This window comes from Actinia tenebrosa, unplaced genomic scaffold (genome assembly GCF_029948245.1).
Source record: "Actinia tenebrosa isolate PJP-AT-01 unplaced genomic scaffold, QUT_ActTen_1.0 PGA_scaffold8__29_contigs__length_14323225, whole genome shotgun sequence".
Lineage (NCBI taxonomy): Eukaryota > Metazoa > Cnidaria > Anthozoa > Actiniaria > Actiniidae > Actinia > Actinia tenebrosa.
In genome coordinates this window covers 2,073,805-2,091,898 of record NW_028292585.1, presented here as the reverse complement: position 1 = coordinate 2,091,898, position 18,094 = coordinate 2,073,805, and the positions used below count along the sequence as shown (strand labels likewise).

At 37.7% G+C, this 18,094-nt stretch overlaps 2 protein-coding genes and 1 non-coding gene across 3 annotated transcripts; 1 reads left to right on the top strand and 2 right to left on the bottom strand.

Moving 5' to 3' along the window:
* Positions 1–2: 2 nt before the first annotated feature.
* Positions 3–3,916, top strand: LOC116294364 (potassium channel subfamily K member 1). Its single transcript, XM_031701958.2, has 2 exons — positions 3–522; positions 2,830–3,916. Exons 1-2 carry the CDS (start codon positions 216–218, stop codon positions 3,489–3,491), a joined length of 969 nt encoding a protein of 322 aa, XP_031557818.1. The 5' UTR covers positions 3–215; the 3' UTR covers positions 3,492–3,916.
* A 986-nt stretch (positions 3,917–4,902) lies between these two features.
* Positions 4,903–17,230, bottom strand: LOC116294363 (uncharacterized). Its single transcript, XM_031701957.2, has 13 exons — positions 16,885–17,230; positions 15,579–15,676; positions 14,462–14,507; positions 13,906–14,006; positions 13,185–13,304; positions 12,595–12,745; positions 11,955–12,100; positions 11,129–11,251; positions 10,259–10,400; positions 9,160–9,326; positions 7,922–8,645; positions 7,653–7,748; positions 4,903–7,297 (listed from the first exon to the last, which is right to left on the bottom strand). Exons 1-13 carry the CDS (start codon positions 17,105–17,107, stop codon positions 7,194–7,196), a joined length of 2,241 nt encoding a protein of 746 aa, XP_031557817.2. The 5' UTR covers positions 17,108–17,230; the 3' UTR covers positions 4,903–7,193.
* LOC116294408 (small nucleolar RNA SNORA53) lies at positions 9,663–9,890 on the bottom strand. Its single transcript, XR_004196919.2, has one exon. It is a non-coding gene; the product is annotated as a small nucleolar RNA SNORA53 (small nucleolar RNA).
* Positions 17,231–18,094: the final 864 nt, after the last annotated feature.

Genomic DNA, 18,094 nt, shown 5'->3' with positions numbered 1-18,094 from the left:
ACTCGTTGAGTCGGTATTTTTAGCGGTGATTTGCATAGTACAAGATTGGGTTTTTCTTCCAGCCGTTGGGAGGGCGTTCTTCTTAGGGAAGAAAATCTCGTCTTAATGTTCACAGATTCTTTAAAACCAAAATCATTTTCACTAGAACTTAAGGAAAGTATAGGATGTACATTTTAAAACGCTTGGATAACCTTTGATGCGACTCTGATGCCCAGATGGAGAGAGGTAATCTACGATTTCTCGTCCTGATCATCGTTTACATTTTCTACCTCGCAATCGGAGCCGCGATTTTTTCCTCGATCGAAACGCCTTTTGAAAATCGAGTGGTACAGAACGTTAAAGACAAAAGGGACGCTTTTCTGGCGAAAAATCCCTGTGTGAATGACATAGACTTGGAAGAGCTTATCAAGGTTGTCGTTTCTGCACGAGATCAGGGCATCTCTCCTTTTCGAAATGTCACTGTTCCGATCTGGGAGTTTGGAAGCGCTTTTTTCTTCGCTGGAGCTGTTATAACCACTATAGGTAGGTAGAAAATTATGGTTTAAAGACTGGCAAATCATCGGGGAACAGTTAATGTAATATAAAAATTCTAGGTATACTAATAAGCGAGAAAGATTGAGGTACAAGTATGCATATCATCGGCAACAGCTGGCGTATTGTATTTTCATACAATAATTAAGACAGAACTTTCTTTCTTCAATGCCCGTTCCATTTATATTTCTGTTCGTAGTCTAATTCTAAGTGAGCGCTCGAGAAAACAACTCAGCCTTTGAACTAACATTTATTTACTTAACTTCAGAGAATTTTTCCGCATTGTTTTTGATACAGCGTATCAGAAAGTGAAATCAAGCATTCCAGCGTGGATATTTTAACGAACAAAAGTACAAATATATAAACGAAAATCGTTTACTCAAAATGCTAAGATAATATTTCTGCAATTTCGTCGACAGTTTAGATATCTTGGTGTCGAAAAGTCAAAGATATTTTTCTGTACTGACTTCAAAAGTAAAAATTGTTTGATATCGATAGTGATTTATACACAGAACCGGGACAAAATCATTTCTATCAAACGCTTTTAAAAAATCCCTTTCAATAAAAAAAAGCTTTATTTGTCTAGATCGTAAACCTCTGCAATAGGGCAAAAATTCATTTCCATTTTTTAATGAAAAATAAAAATGAGAAATCGCCCACGGATCGCCCACGGGAAAACAGGAAAATGTAAAATTTATCGAAATTTATCGAGGAAGCCGGTTCAAACATTGTGGAATTTTAAGCTACGGTTCTAGGTTGTCAGTTAGGGTCGTCGAAAAAAGGAAGAAGCACAGAAAGCTAAAAAGGTATACTGTACAATATTTTGGCATTATTTATGATGGCAGCTTTCTCCCTTGCGTTACTTTAATTTTTCATTTCGTGACAATTGTGAGAATTTGTTGTGTATACTCGTAATTGTCAAAACTGACAATTGTTATTGCAAAAACCATTAAAAAAGACTCTGAGGAAATCAACTTAGCAAGACTGTAGGAAAAGCTTATCATATTTGCACATATTTCTAACTTCCTTGTACGTTTAAGTAGTCTATAACAATAGTGATGAAAGAAAATTCACGATTCTTATATATTTTTGCAAAATTTGTGCGCTTGGGAGTTACCTGCCTGCTCTTCTGGTAAAATGTATATTCTATAAGCTTAACTTCAGGCTAGATATATCACTTGTGTAGCTGTCGTACAGTACAACAACTACTTAACTCCGGACTTTCAAGCTGTGAGATTTGAAATGAGGAAGCTTAAACGCGAACTAATTTCCTTCCAATATACAACTGTACGCCCAGTTTTTTCTTTGGATTTAATTCCTTTGGCAGAATTGAGTGAATCTCTCCTTAACCTATGGTTAAAAAGGACAAGTATTTATACAGGATCCTTTTGACAAGAAACGTCCAGGCAACAACCTTATAGAGCTATAGATATAGAATAGCGTTATAGTTGTTTAGTTTTTGATCGCGGTTATATAGTGATGTTTGGTGTTGAGCGCGCCGCTTATAGCAGGTGGTTTGACTGGTGGTGGATTGAAATCAAATCGATTAATTCTCTCAGTTAGCCAACGCCTTAACGACAACATTCTCAAAAATTCAAAGCATTCTCAAATTGGAAAATGATTGTCGAGAAAGAAAATCATAAAGTGAATATTAATTGCGCAACCCATTTCTCTGTTGTCGGAATCGTACACACGATATATTTCCAACGATCGAATTTTTATCCATCATTTTTTCAAATTTTATCGATAACCTGAAACGATGTCTAGGTTGATTAAAGTCATGCACGGCTAACTCACAGATTGAATTGGACTTCAGTGTGTTTTGCAGAGGGAGGAATATCGTAGAAACCGGAGAAAACCCAATAACTCAAAGGGAGGGACCTAACAAACTCTACTCATGTGTTGTGACGATGTCAGGAATCATTACAGTGGCTACGGTTATTCTTGCTTTAAAATTAGAAACCATTTGCTCTTAAAATCTTATTTCGGAGAGAGAAATATTTGCTCTTAATTTGTTTTAGTTTTGCACTTAAAGTTTTTGTCTATTAAATCAGTAGCGAAAGAAAATGAACAATTATTGGAATGAAAGTTTTTATGTCTGCAAGACTAATTTGTATTTCAAGAGTAATTGGACAAAAACAAATTAAGAAAACACTTTAAAAAATTAAACAAAACGAAAAAGTAGATGTAAAATTTGCTCGATTCAATGTCGACCACAGAGCCTGCTGACCATTAGCAACGCATGCAGACTGAAATATCATTAATGAATTCTGTGCCGGTTTTTCACTCGTTCTTCAGGTTATGGAAACATCGCGCCGCTTTCAAGTGGAGGCAAAACCTTCTGCATCGTTTACGCCTTGTTTGGAATCCCGATGACCGCAATCCTACTGACAGCCATTGTGGAACGTCTTCTCATTGTTGCAGAAGCCATTCAAGAGCTGCTCTCTCGCTCATGCGCTGTACGTGGTGTCCCTCTCGGGTATATGCGCATGTTCCATTTGTCTATCATCATGCTAGTAATTCTCCTTATCGTTATGTTTGTGCCTGCCATCTTTTATTCTAAACTCCAGGGCTGGAGCTATTTTGAAGCATTTTACTTTTGCTTCATCTCCTTGACAACCATAGGCCTTGGCGACTTTGTCCCTGGCGACGACTCGTACTGGCAGAAGAGCAGTTTTCGCGCCTTTTACAAAGTCTGCAGTGTGTTTTTCTTCGTCATTGGAATCGCCTTCTTGATTCTGATATTAGAGTTATGTGCCAAGGTCCCGGATGATCATCCCGGCATGCTCTTTTCCTGTCATCAGCCTTTCCTCAAGGACGATGACGAGCAGGACTTGTTACCTTCGAAGGGTGATGCGGTTCGTGAAGCGGTCGCACCAAGCGGGAGTAAAAACACTTACAGGAGACTATCGCCTGACCCAATGGATGATAATGGGAACAATTCTTCATCTGGAAGATAAATAACTAGATAAAACGGTCACTTAAGGCCCTGTTACACAACGCAGTTCTTCTTGCAGCTTGCGAGGCGAAAACAAGTTACAGAATAGATTGTGCGTGCAACACTATGTCTCTGCAACGTGCAATGCAATGTTGCAAGCAGCAGAAAGCAGAGTTGAAAGAGCTTCTACTTTTCGCAACAGTGCAAAGCAAGTTGCAGCGTGTACCATCTTCCCCGCAAGCTGCAGTGCAATCACTGTCGTAAATGACCATTCAGAGCACAACTCTTCCATATCCCGCTGACGATCCGGTTTTATCACAGACCAAGAAAGCGTTGCGTTTCAAGTTGTGCGCGTCTGACCTCTCACCTACAACTTGCAATGCTCTGCTTTCGTCAGCATTAATTGCTAGTCGCAAGAAAAATTGCCTTGTGCAAGAGGGACTTTGGGGTGGGGGGGGGGGGGGGGGTGGTGGGGCAATTGAATTTTTATAAATTTATTTTGGTCCTTAATTTTGTTCCGTATGAACAACTTCAAAGACGTACTTGTGCTGTAATCAAGATAATGCTGTTCAAGTGGTTCGACTGTATTAGTAGCATCTCGCACAAACCGTCACGTCACGAACTTTTTCTAAATAAACTATTCTTTCTGTTGGAATTAAAAATATTCAAAAATAATTTATGCTTGTGCCCTCTTGGAGGGGGACTGGAAACTAGGGACCATAAACTAATATTTTTCTGGTGAGGGGTGAAATGAAGCCCCTCTTTGATTGGATGCTATGAAAGTCATCTTTATTTTATCGTTCTGATGGAACGTATGTTTTATCATGGTAACAGTACATTATAATGGGAATGATGTGACTCTTATTTTGTTTCCTTGATATGGACTTTCTATCTTCCCTTGTTATGTTCTGGGCTTCCTGTGTTATCAGAATCAAAATCTGAAGACGTCTCGTGAAGCAAACACTCGGACAAAAATGTACTCGTAAGGCGCTGTTACGCTGGCAATATTGCTTGACCTAGTGAGGCAGCCCGAGGGAACTCCATTTAGCGCCTAATAGGAGTGGTCCCTGAGATAAAAAATTATTTATTTCAAGATTAAGAATACTTGTAAAAGCAGTCAACTGTGCATGCGGTGACGAGCCTTTTCACCTTAAAACGGGCTTTACTGCTTAAAAACCATGGGTTATGTTTGTAATAAAGGTGCTTTGAGCTTGATATGTCTTGTCATACTGTTAACGAAGCTGTTACAACCCCCCCCCCCCCCCCAAATGAGAATAATGGCTCTGCTGGCTGACAGCGAGAAAATGATGGCTAACTAGAATTAGGCATTACTTTCGCGGCTTTCATTGCCATGAAACCCCGTTAAGAATAATGCTTGATCTGCCCCTGTCCAGACACATCAAACGTACTGAACAAACTGCTGAAAAAACATCTCCCGCATAATACGAAATATATTTTACATTTGTAAATAGCCTATTTAACAATTCACAAGTTGTTCTAAAAACTTTTCTAAGTAACATCTAAACACAGCAGTTTATGAATTCTGCGCAAGTGATACATACTTGCCTACAGCATTTCTTTTATAACTGAACTAGGTAAGTTTTTAACTAAATATAGAAAGATTAAATTTCTACTGGAAAAGTAAGAGAACTATCTACTGTACCTGGCTTTATTTCCTCTGGGATCGAAACACGTATCCCGCATGCAAAAGATGCTCTCTCGCTCCAGTGCTTGTCGGTCGTAGTTCTCAGAGAAGCACTGGAGCGAGAGAGCCTCTGGAACCCAGGGTAGCAGATGAACTACTTTTTTTGCGTTTTGTATTGCGTAAGAATCAGTAAAATCCTAATTTTAGTAGCGAAGCAATCACAGTGACCTTTCGTTTTCATTTTCGTTGCGCTCATGTCACGCTAGCCTCCTTTACAGCCGTGGCGTGACGACCCTAAGAACGGCTGCAAAGGAGGCTAAGTCACGCTTCCATCAACGAAAAAGAAAATGTCGTTGCCTTGTTTGCGCCCGTGGTTGCATCGCTAGTGAAACCAAGCAGACATCTATTGGTTTTATACGATAACAGGTCACGTTATCACTGCCCACCACCTTGGACTACTTTCATTCAATTGCGGCGAAAATAGTCACGTGACGTATTTGTAAATATCTTTTATTAGACCTTTGTCACTGCGCAGCAGCCATGTTTATTTCCACAATTTTTGATACCCTTTGTTTCTGCCTGTGCAAACTCGGGCAAAGATCGATTGTTCCAGCCAACATGGCTGCCGCGTTCGAAAGAACAATGCGATGCTTAAACTCATTCAGATCAACTGAGAGTTTTCAAATTTTATCGCATACGGATTAAGCGCTTTTCGCGCACACGCTACACGACTTGATGCAGAAATTGTAGCACAAATTGGTGAGCTCTCTCCCTAATTAGTCTCTTCAAAGCTTACATTCTAGCCCTGACTCTCAAATGACTTCCCTTTTTAACCAATCAAATACGAGGAAACTTTTTTGTACTTTTAATGCTTGTTTGGATGGGAAGCCATTTGAAGGGACAACTACAGCATTCTAGCTACACTGAAATGGTTGCGTATCTATTCCGAGGATGATGCATTGTGAGACTGTCTTAGGGGTCATATTTCAATATGCCGTGTAATTCGTCCCCTAAAACAGTCCTACAATGCGTTGCAATGCCAACTCGATCCAATTTTTTTCTCAACAAATCTGGAGTGAGGGTATGAGAAAGCGGAATGAAGAATGGTTGATGCATTCCTACAGCAAGTCGTCTAACGCAAGGGGAAAAGTTAATTTCCCCTCAGTAGTAATGTAAATAAAGCATCAAAAATCACCATTAAGAAAGTTTTAAATTGTTACAAAAGTACATTTTTTCAAAGTTGGCGTCTTTCTCGTTTACAAGTGTATTATTACACGTAATAAAATTCTTCATTATGATATAATTATTATTCGTATTTTTACAGTAATCTTAGAATTGTGGCTCTGGATTCTCCCAGAGAGTACTTCATTGAAACGAATCATTCAAATGTAAAAGCTATTGTTATGCCTATTGCTGCTTGGCACGTGAATGAAAAGAAGACATGGCTGTCATGCTGGTTGATATAACAGAGAGAGCTCTCTTTTTAAACTCAAAAAAAAAAAAAAAAAGAAAAATGGCAGCTATGAAGTCACATGAAAACCAGAGCCCGCGGTCATTTTGGTCTCCGTTCAAAAAACTAAAGGCACTAGAATGATAGGTAACCAGAGGAACCATATATAACATTGATCAATCAAAGAATTACAGATTGTTGACTATGGATTCTGGTGTGCATTAAGAAAACTATATTTTTATTGGGACGCAGCTGACCAAAAGGTACGACGGCTCTAGAAACCAAACTACACATCATTTCCATATCGTTATAGATCATTCTAATCTACTTTTGAAAGAGATATTCTATGATTCGTAATTAAAATCAAAATAAATGGCCAAAAAATAAAGAGGATTGCAGACTATTGAAATTTTCTTTCTTTTTTTTTCCAACAAAAGTACAAAATCTAGCCATTGTCATTTATTTTGTTTCTTTCATGCCCATAAGATAAAATAGAAAGGAATATAATACCAAAACGCAACTCAGACCTTTTTTTGATTTGTTTTGAAATTATTCTCCTTTCTATTTACCTGGGCTTCCTGTGTCTATCTTGACTGACTTATCTTTTCTTTTCTGTTAGTGAGCCAGTCCTAGGAGCCCAGTAGATCTCCTGTGGGTGGGTTGGTAGGAAGACTATTACTGTTAGTATTATTGGAGTTGTTATAAATGCCATCCATCTGTTGGAACCAAAATTCTGCACAAAATCGAAACACACGGAGTTAGTTACTGCCATTTTTATAAACTCGCTGCCGTCAATAAAAGTAATCAGTCAATACCTTTCATATTTTTTGATTGGTGGTAGCTAAAGAGTTTGCATGTTTATGAACATAGCAGTAAATGCATTCCTAATCAGTGCTCTTGTTTCTTGGTACTGAGAAACACAGGAGCAAGAGACAAGTTTCAACTAAATTATTCAATATGGGGGAATCCTGTGTTCACATGGTCCATGACAGATACTGCACTGAAAAATTGTTGTAAATACAATAGTGAATTGAACAAAAGTAAAGGAAAAGATACTGTGCAAACGAATAAAGGTTGAGTTTTCTTACCATTGTCATTGGCCTGTTGTTGGCTATTGTTCACACTGGCTAACATGGCATCCAACTCACGCTCAAAGTCATGAGCAGGATGGTCCTGCATCAAAGCTAAATGAACAGAAAAGATACACATATATATGTACTCTTAAATGTGGTGTGGAGGGAGGGGGGGGGGTTATAAGACCATGATCCCTTCTCATCATCAGCCGCGAATAAAAAACTGTCAACAAGAATGGGAAGGTATCAGAAGGTTATACGATTACTATCATTGACTTTCTTACCTGCGATAGGTTCCTGAGGCCTTGAGGTTGGCGTCCCCATTGAATCAACGCTGTCCTTGCTTCTGAAACCACAATCATCCACCCCACCCCTGTCAGGCACACCAGTAGGCCTCTCAAAAGGGGTCCCCATAGAATCAACACTTTCTTTACTTCCACAAGTGGGTAAATTATCCAACTTGCTGTCTGAGTCTGTATCTTGTGAACTCGATGAATCAGACTCCAAGTCAAAGAGTTCTAAATTCTCAAGGTTGCTAGAGATCCCTGCTGGAGAACTAGGTTCAATTTCTACTAACAATCCTTCTCCTTCAAAACCGGAGCTGTTTTCTCCACTAGATGTTTCAGGAATCACAGCATCAGACCCCTCATAGATCCTGGTTATCCTAAATCGTGAAGGCATTGGATAGGAATTTTTGGATATCATATTATGTTCCTCTTTCCTATTAGGAGCATTGTCCAGTTGTATAAGGGGTTGATCATTTGACGTACAAGGAGTTTCTGCAGATGAACGTTCATTGGTTGCAGCTCCACTATCAGTTTGAGTGGCACCTGTGGTGACACCCTGTGTGATACCTGATGTAACACCTGGTGTGACACTTGGTGTGACACTTGGTGTGACACCTGGCATGACAGAAGACTGTTGACTCTTCCCTTCGGTGAGAGCTTTATTACGTTGGCAATAACTATAAATATCAGCTAATAATATACGTTGAGTGGTTTCCATACCCTATTAGAATATTGGAGAAAAATAAAATCACAGTAAGGCCATAATATAAACTTCAACCTGGAAACCAACTATGCTGGAAATCAAAAAAAAAAAAAAAATGAAACAAACTCTAATATGTTATAGGAACAACATGTCATGTTGTTTTAAAGAAGAATCTTTAATGTGACATCATTTCTGACGTCATAAGAATAGTAACATCACACTGGAATATACAGGAAGAGTGGACTGGACTCTCAGTATCCCCCGTTTAGTGAAGATTATTAAAGACTTGCAGTATTATAGGGGTGGTAAAAGGGGTGACTTGACATCCCCCTTTTGCTGAAATATCTTAGGTATATTGTTAGTAACAGTCACCCCACTTTTTCTCAAATTGCTGGTACAACGTTTTGTAATTCCTGGTACAACCTTTGTAAAAGTGCTGGTATTGAGCTCTGTGTCATCTTAACCCATAAGATCCAAATTCACACTACACAAGCCTAACCTTGAAACCCCTGTTTTAAATGATATTACTTACCGGTTCTTTCTTAAGTTCTTTATCCAAATCTATCCGAACAAGACTATAGTTCATTTTTAAGGAGAGAGCCAAGGCCATCAGACCGCCCACATATGGATCATTCTCACGGATGTCCAGCCGTAACATTGTTTTACTGTCTGCAATAACCTCAGCTAGAGCGATTATTCCTGAATGGTTTAGAATACAAAGTTGGCTATCAGAGTTGATGATGATTTATGATTTATATAGCACCCCATCTACATAAATATAATCAAAGGTGCTTTACATTGAGTTGTAAAATTAATGTCAGATTGCTTCTTTATGCAAATTACAGTCATGAGAGATGGTTAGTATAAGGTGTTCTCCTTGAAAATAAATATGAAATTTGCTAAATCAAAAGATTGGTTGAAAGCACTGTCATCAGAATAATAAGGACAAGCCAAACATAAACGAGAACACATGGGTAGTCAAACTACGTTGGGTATATTTGTCCCTTGGTAAGCTGAGTCTAGAGCAACAAACAGCAAATCCTCAAAAGAAGCCCCTGAGAACAACTTAAGAGAAGAGCATGCCAAAGACCTGATGAGCCTTACAAGAGGTGTACTGATCTCACACACCTATGACTCATGCACTTCCAATATGCAGCGGTAAAGCTGTTGAATGCCTTTAAGACACACCGACAGACAGACACACGCATGTGACAGCTGTTATATGTCGGTGGCATTCTAGAAGTGGATCTAAGGAAGTGTGTAAATAATGAATACTACTTTTATGATAATAGCAATACAACCCTTATTACTTGAGTAAGAAACAATTTTTGAGACATAAGTTTAAGCCATAAGAGTTAATTGCTAGGGACAACAGCAGAAGGTTATTACATCAACATGTCTAAAAGGGGAAAGACTAGTGACTACTTTATTCTAGGTGCAATTTATTCTAGGAGCAATTTTCTGCATGCATGCAAATTCTTAGGTCTTTTTGTTATACTATGTTGTTCTACATTTCCATTATTTTAGTTGTTGAAAAAGGGGTGCAACAGAGGATACTCTAGCGTTTATATAGCACTAAGTCTTGGCATAATATCATACTCAAATATAATAAGGAATAATGATTGATTTACCTTCACTGGTCAGCCTAGTGTTAAGTAATCCAAGCCTCTGTAAAGATTTATTTAAATGTAAGCCATCCTTTAGCATGTGAATGCCTTCATTCGTAAGTCTGTTGTGACCAAGGTTTAAAGTTTGAAGACTTTTGAGTGGAACCTGCAGAGATGATTGAATTACTATATAAAAATCAGGTTAAGCGTTCTTGGGAACAGTGCAGAACTCCTGGTGGAGCATGAGGTCACTTTTGCAGTAGCTTGTGTAGCAGCTAGAAGGGAAGGGTGAGGACGAGCAGGAAAGGAAGCTACCTCTGCTTGAGCCTCTAATCAGGCTACTTTCACAGTTACTGCAATAATAATATTTTCATAGGGTGTGGTTGTAAGTCTTGTGTTCAACAACCACATAACAAAACCAGCCCCTTTTACTGAACCTATCAAGCAAGCCAGCTGAGTTGTGAATTTTGTTTCAGCCAATCACGTTTAGCTGTTTTGCCACTGGCCCTCATTCACAGGCTACTGTAACCAAATTTTTTCTATATTTTTCTGTTTTAAGTTACAATATAAGTTTATACACCTATTTCAAAAAACGTTGTTGGTCAGAGATCTGAAATCTTAGACCGAAAGGAATTGTGGGTTGTAAGCTGTAAATTGTTTGTGGTTTTAATAATTAGTTCGCAAAAAGTTAATATCTTGATATATCAACTTTGAGCAATGACCTGCGCTAGCAAACTATCTGGGTAAGTGTATATTAAATTTTTAATGAGAAAACACTCAGTCCCCCACAATTCCAAACGATCTCAGATTTCTGATTTCAGATATCCAACTGACAACGTTTTTTTAAATAAGTGTATATATTTTTCAAGGTGTACTAGAATACAAAATGCTTACCAATGCAGCTCCAAGATTTACCATGCCATGAAAGGTCAATTGATTATTCCAAAGTACTAATGTTTGCAGCCCTCCTTGTGTCTGATGTACCAGCCCTTCACATATATATCCAAGTCCCATGTCCTTGAATCAAACAACAAAATACTTGCTGGTAACTGGTTAAACTGGTTATTATAACATAGCCACAATATAACACACCCTCTTTTTGGTTAATTAGCATGCGCGAAAGTGCATCCAGAAATGGATGGTGCGTGCTGATGTGAATGAGTAGCATGGGCTAAGTAATGAAGATTTCATTAGAACTTTTTTGTCTGATAAACAGTTGTTTTTGTTTTGCTATGTTATAAACGCAATGGTCAATGCTAAGTTGTGCATATATCCAGTTCTGGATGCACTTGGGAGGTTGCTTAAGCAATCAAGAAGCTAGAGTTGCACTCAGTTACACCTCATGCAACTCTTTCATGCTAAGCAGCCTCCCGCATGCATATAGAACTGCATATATGCATACTAAGCATTGACCATTCCTTAATAATTTTTAAGCTTAATAGACCTCTTTCAGGGCTGGAAATAACAGCCTCATGGCCAAAGTGCAGGTCAAAATTACTACTGGAAGGCACAAACAATTTTGAACTGCTAAATGATAAAATAAAATGCCATGCCAGGAGAAATCTTGCTTTACTAAAATTAACTAACTGTGATAACTGTGAGTGACAGAGAATTTGGAGCAACAGAAATATTTATAGCATAATCACAATGTAGAGTAAAGACAAAGCATTTGGACCAGCAAAAAAGCCTGGATTTGATTTGACTAAACAGTGTCTCATACCTGCAAAGAATTGTTCCTCAAATCCAATAACCTTAACATCTCATTACCCTTCAACATGGCTCCTATACACTGTCCATCTGAAGGGACCAGTTTATTGTCGCCAAGAAAGAGGTCTCTAAGATTTTGATTACTTTTAATTGCATTAGCTGTCAACAAATGATAAAATAAAAATGATCAGTTAACTGGTTTCTTCTTCCCAACCTTGGGGGCATGAATCCTTGGGATACCAGGAGTAAAATTCTGTCACTCTATTCTTGCTCCCAGAAAAAATACCCGTGGAACAAGCTCTAACAGACTTCGTGCCGAGAGTATTTTTTTAGAGAGCGAGAAAAAAGTGACAGAACTTCACCCCTGGGTTCTTTAGGATGTGGGGGTATGGAGAAAATAGGGGGGATCTTTATTGGGGAAAATTATTGATGAGAATTTAGAAAATATTGATCAATAATAAAAATTGAAAAATATTAAACAAGGAAATCGCTGCAAATGAAATTCTATTCTCTAGAAACTATGATAATATTTGAAAAGATCTGGACTCCTATTGATGTTTAAATACTTCAATGCTAAAAAAATAAACTATGTTATATACCATTTGGATAGACAGGGAGTAACAGAAGATATAGAATACTGAGCCGCATCTTACCAAGTAAAAATAAAGGACGTCCGGAGAGGTTTGTAGCCTCCATGTGTAATATCGTCAGTGGGCAATTAAGTCTAAGTGAACGGCCAAGAAATGGAATAGATTGTTCTGTCCAGACAGTATGACGGACATCTAAGTATTCTAAACATGGTGTCTAAACACAAAAGAAAAAACATAACATTATAATACGTTTTATAAAAGAGGCAATACTGTTGCCTCCTCAGCAAGAATTCCCCTTTCTCTTCTTTAACTTTCTTTGATGCTTGTTACCCCTGTGTGATATTGGAGAAGGGGATTGGAGAGAGGATGGTTACAGACAACGGGTATATAGCCCATTTAACAAGAAACCCCAAAGCAAAAATAGATGCCTGTGGAAGAGGCAAAGGCTGACAATACTGACAGGCTATTCGTTGACACTTCACATTGGACAGCCATCCACTAATTTGACTGTTCTAGAGGTGGTTTGGTTCAAAAAACAATAGTAATAGTAGGGAGGATAGTAAAGAAATATGCCACCCAAATCATGAATGCATGGAAAAAATTTCTGAATCAATCGACTCAATATGTCAATCATGGTGGTCTTTACTACTCACCCTTTTGATTGTTCTAGAGAGTGCTTGCCAACCTCTTACTCTAATCTTATTATTGTATGCTAAGTTAAGTTTACAAGTACTATGGTAGAACTCAACCATTTCCAGAATGGATAACGTTCCCTGGAATACAATTGATACCATTAGAATTACACCATTACCAGTAATACTCTCTGGAAAACTGGATTAACAGTGCATGAAAATGAACATTAGGAAACTATGTCTTTTTAGGTAATTTCTGCAATCATCCATACTTCATATTGGCTGCCATGTTTTCCCATGGGGGTGGGGGTAAGTTGAATTGCCTCCTGCTCACCTCAACATTTCAACCCTCCCTCCCCTTCCCTCCAATAAATACACCACTTTTTTGTACTCAATAGGAAATGGACTTACAGATAACAAATTTTTACTAAGAAATGCCCAGAAATGCTACAGTAGTAGAGATTGAGCTAAGATTTTCTATCCTTGCCCAATGGAATTCCTAATTCAAGAGGGTGCATGCCAATATGTAGAAGCCCTTGATAACACAAGTGAAGTGAGCCCAGAGACACACACAAAAAATGTGAAAATCATGTTTTGGTCGCAAAGTTTTGCGTAAAAATGCATGAAATCTGAGTTAACGCTATCCCTGATCCAAGATACCACAACCATACACAGCATAACTCAATCCTACATACAGTAGTAGCATTTCAATAACTACAATTCCACTTGTTTTAATTCTCACCTCATCTTCTAAACTGGTATTCTCAAGGTCTAGTGTATTTGTTCTTACTTTCCTCAACACTTCTTCCAACGTCTCACAGCTTTTCAAGTCAAGCTTTGTGCCTAAAAATATATCAAGTAATCAAACATTACAAACATTACAAATAGTGATTGTAGTGGTAAATTTTAAGTTAGTGCATATGGCAGAGTAAACCTCACAGAGATACTCCCCTTAAGGACTGGGAGTGTTGGTTATAAATGAGGATCCAGGAATCTGAGAACTGACAAAACAAAAAATATTTGGAAAACAAAACCAGAAATCTGGGGGCTATTGTCCTCACAGAAATTCTTAAAATATGGTCTCCAAAAATAGCTGCTACTTCCTGCATTCTGGGGATTTTTGGGACTTAAAAAAACGCAAAAAATTTACCCCTAACTATAAGAGGGCACAGCCATTGGCTTCCCTTAAATTCACCCATGAAATTTATATCAAGATAAACCTTGGAACCTAGTTTTATATTACTTCCAGCTTTTACATCTATTTACATATAGCTTAAATAGCTTGTTACTAAGCTTACCTCTAAGATCGATAACATCAATTCTTTCTTTAAAACTCTCACATGCCTAAACATGTCAGGAGGAAAAGACTTTTAGTTAACAAATGATTATAAATTAGCAAGGATCAAGAGATTAAAAAAGGTTTAAAATTATTTTATTTTCCCTACCCTTGGTTTATAATATTACACTCAAATTCCCAAATTTGCTGATGCCTTTCAACCTCTCTCCCCTCCCCTCCCCTCTCACACTTGTCTCTTGTCTCATAACAATAAGACAAGACATAATTTTTTTCCATTTCAGACTACATGTCATTCCTAGCCTTAGAATACCATTTTGCTTTGTTTAACGGTGGTGCACAAGAAGACACATGAATATAGATATAACTCAAACAAAGAATCTTATTCTCAGGAGAATGACATGTGGCCTGAAATGGGGAAACACTATGCCCAAGGTAAAAGGGACTACTTGCCAGTACATGACATCTAAATGCAAAAGTATGGTAACATCTTCTATAAATAATTACTTGCTTCATTTCACATATAACAAAAGCTATGGCTATCGATGAAATTAATGTCTCTATATATTTTAAATGAGTAGATCCAGAAAACCTTAAGGTATATTGGACCTCACATGTAGCACTTGCGAAAAAGTCCCAGAGGGATATTGGCTTGAGTTTGCCTAACCAATCCTCAATTTACGATATACATTAATTTGTCTTATCAAGTCTAAATGACCTTGACTCTGAAAGCACTGTCTTATGGTCATGCAAGCAAATTCAGGAAATCATGAGGTTCTAAAAACTCCTAAAAGTGTAATATTGCAAAGTTTATTTTCAAAAACCAATCCTAATATCAATATTTTAGCTGTAAATCAGAATTGTGACACATGTTTTGATTTAATTATTTCCATGCTTCAGGGACAAATTCTGTTTGCATGTTGAAAAAGAGTTGCGACCACAGAAATCGTGTTGTTTTGCTGTACATAAAAAATACTTAAAAATTATGGAAATATATATAAAGTGGCCACGTATGTTTTGCTAGCTTACACTTTTATAGATGAAGCTAATCAGACCCCTGGACTGAATATCTTATATTAAATATCCTTCACATTCAAGGGCATAATAAACTCTCTGCCTACCTCAAGCTGCTTAATGAGTTTTTCGCAAGGCTTGACCTTCAGTTGACTACAGATGCTTCGGTAAGCATCAATGACTTCTTCGCTTGTGTAGTTACCCACTGCGAAGATAAAACGACTCAATGAATATGATACATATGATAATTTTCTAATCTAAAAGCTACCATTTTCAGTCAAGTAGAAAAAACCTTTTAATAGACATTAGAGAATTAAAAATCACAGAGTAAAATGCCTCTTGTACACAAGTATCTATCATTGACAACAGTAAAAATAGTACTAGCATTTATTTTTGACAATCAGTTCTATTTATCATTTCTTTTAAATAAGAGGAGTGAAAATCATAAATATAAGAGATTTAGAAATTATTTTCAGAAGCCAGAATTACCATATTTCTATAGCGTGATTTTCATAATAATTGAGAAGAATTATTTTGCAAACAGGTCGTAAACAAGAATCTTAAAACAACTTTGAAACTGTTTTCTTTTATTAAAATAAAAAATAACATTTTTTCTAAGTAGCATTAAATCTGAACATCTTTTTACCCATTGAAATTTAAGCGAAAAGGAATTAGATGGAAAATGGACTCTAATCTTGAGTTTCGAGTTGTATGATCCTATCTTTTGAACTTAAACATTTTTATTCCAAAATCCCAGATTGGAAATACATTCTACAATTAACTTGAAAAAACATGGCACGCAGTTTTTCATTTACAAGCTATAACTGTAAAACGAAGCCTATAAACGTGCAGATACATTTTTGGTTCAGATCATCAGTATTGATTCTAGCCCCCATTACAAACTGCGTTATAGGAGTATAGATTTTTATCAGTTTTTTAGCATTCGCCGCAGGATGCATTCTCATCCTTTTTCGCAAAAAATAAAAATAAAAACACAGCGGCACCAGAAAAAATTCTCGACAGATTTTTTCCCTCGTTAATAAGAAAATAGAGATACTTTAGCTGTAGATACTGTATGAAATAACATCATAAAACTGATATATCGACGATGAATTTGGGAGATTGTTGGTGAATGTGAAAGATTGGCTCAGTAAAATTCTAATTAAACAGGAAACATGTTGTTTAAATTTGATAAAAATACGTCGCTCTTTTAGCTGAAGTGTTATGTACAAAAGCAGTCCAATGGGGTCTATCATGTAAAAGGATGTACAAATCGATAGGGGAAGTCTACTGAAAGACTGATAAAGATGAATCATATAGACAACGCATTAAGACTTACTAGCCACTCGAGAGTCTACATTTCGATAAGAAATTGCAAAATTAATACCTCCACTATCCCTAGTCAAAACTCACCATTTTTCCAAGGATCAAATGGTTCCAAGCTGTGTACTAAACTGTCGTCATCTGGGAAGTAGACTTTTCTTTGCTGTTTCGAGGAAGCCCTGTTTTTTCCAGGTGATTCACTGGTATCACTAGCCACGACCCCGCTACCATGACTCTCGTTTGCACTACTAAATACTCCATCAGACCCCGAAGTAGATTCTGCACTAGCTAGCACATCTTCTCCCGTTTCCATTATTGATCATGGCTTTAATTATTTTGTCTATTTAACATCATAACAGTGTAGGCTTCCTGTCTTTGTGCTGGGCACTTGGAATTTTAGAAGATCAAATCGCCATCTTGAAAATCCGCCCCTTCCCATAATGGGAAGATTGGGTACGAATGACCCAAATGTCCCAGCCTGCTTTGAGGGCTGCGATTGATATATAAAACTTTGGCAAAATTGTAATTTAGCAGCATTATAAATGTGCTGTACATTGAAGTCGACGGAAAAAGCTCTTTTACAAACTTAATATTTGATAAAGATAGTGTTAGCTAGTTAGCCGGGAAGTAGGGAAGGGAGGCTTGCGCGCAGTTTTGAGCTCGAGGTACCGTATGCGTACCTATGAGATTCTACGCTGTCCGAGATAACGGAGCCACATGGTGGGTGTCAAAAAGCGAAGACGCTTCGAAGGCTGAAGAATGATAGCAGGGGTATAATTTCGACACACTTAGCTTCTCAAGTAAAAAACGCCGTGGGGAAGATGGCTCTGATTCCCGAGCGTACCGTCGTGCGGATTGGAAAGTAAAGGTTTTTCATTAACTGGGATTGTGTGCGCAATGAAATTTGAAGCTGTTTACTGAGCATAGACCGAGATAGTAGTTTTTGCGCCCGGCATCATCCAAAAGTCATAGCCATTTCAGGGCAGAAGACCTCTAAGTGCAGGCAGAAAGGCGCGCTGCTTCCACCTGCAATCCCCCACCCCCCTACCCCTCCTTGGGGGCAGTACTATATTCACGTCTTCCAGCAGAAACTGCCCGTCAAGAAACTGAGCTGGGAGCATGCTTACTAAAGATAGATCGTGTCTCTTAAAAGTACAGTATAATAAGATTTTAAAATGCTTTTCCGGATCGCTACGGTTATTATAGGATGTATAGAGCACTGACATCATCTAACAAACTTTGAGCATATCAAAATATGCTAAGATATGTAAATAATTAATACCAACTATTTGCATTAGAA

What these genes read in the sequence shown, in the direction of transcription:
- LOC116294364 (XM_031701958.2), top strand. Translation starts at nt 216, where the DNA reads ATGGAGAGAGGTAATCTACGATTTCTCGTCCTGATCATCGTTTACATT. An exon ending in AGCTGTTATAACCACTATAG is followed by an intron (nt 523 to 2,829) that starts GTAGGTAGAAAA and finishes CTCGTTCTTCAG; the next exon opens with GTTATGGAAACATCGCGCCG.
- LOC116294363 (XM_031701957.2), bottom strand. Translation starts at nt 17,107, where the DNA reads ATGGAAACGGGAGAAGATGTGCTAGCTAGTGCAGAATCTACTTCGGGG. An exon ending in AACTCATTAAGCAGCTTGAG is followed by an intron (nt 14,508 to 15,578) that starts GTAGGCAGAGAG and finishes TGACATGTTTAG; the next exon opens with GCATGTGAGAGTTTTAAAGA. An exon ending in TCTCTAGAACAATCAAAAGG is followed by an intron (nt 12,746 to 13,184) that starts GTGAGTAGTAAA and finishes TTTTGTGTTTAG; the next exon opens with ACACCATGTTTAGAATACTT.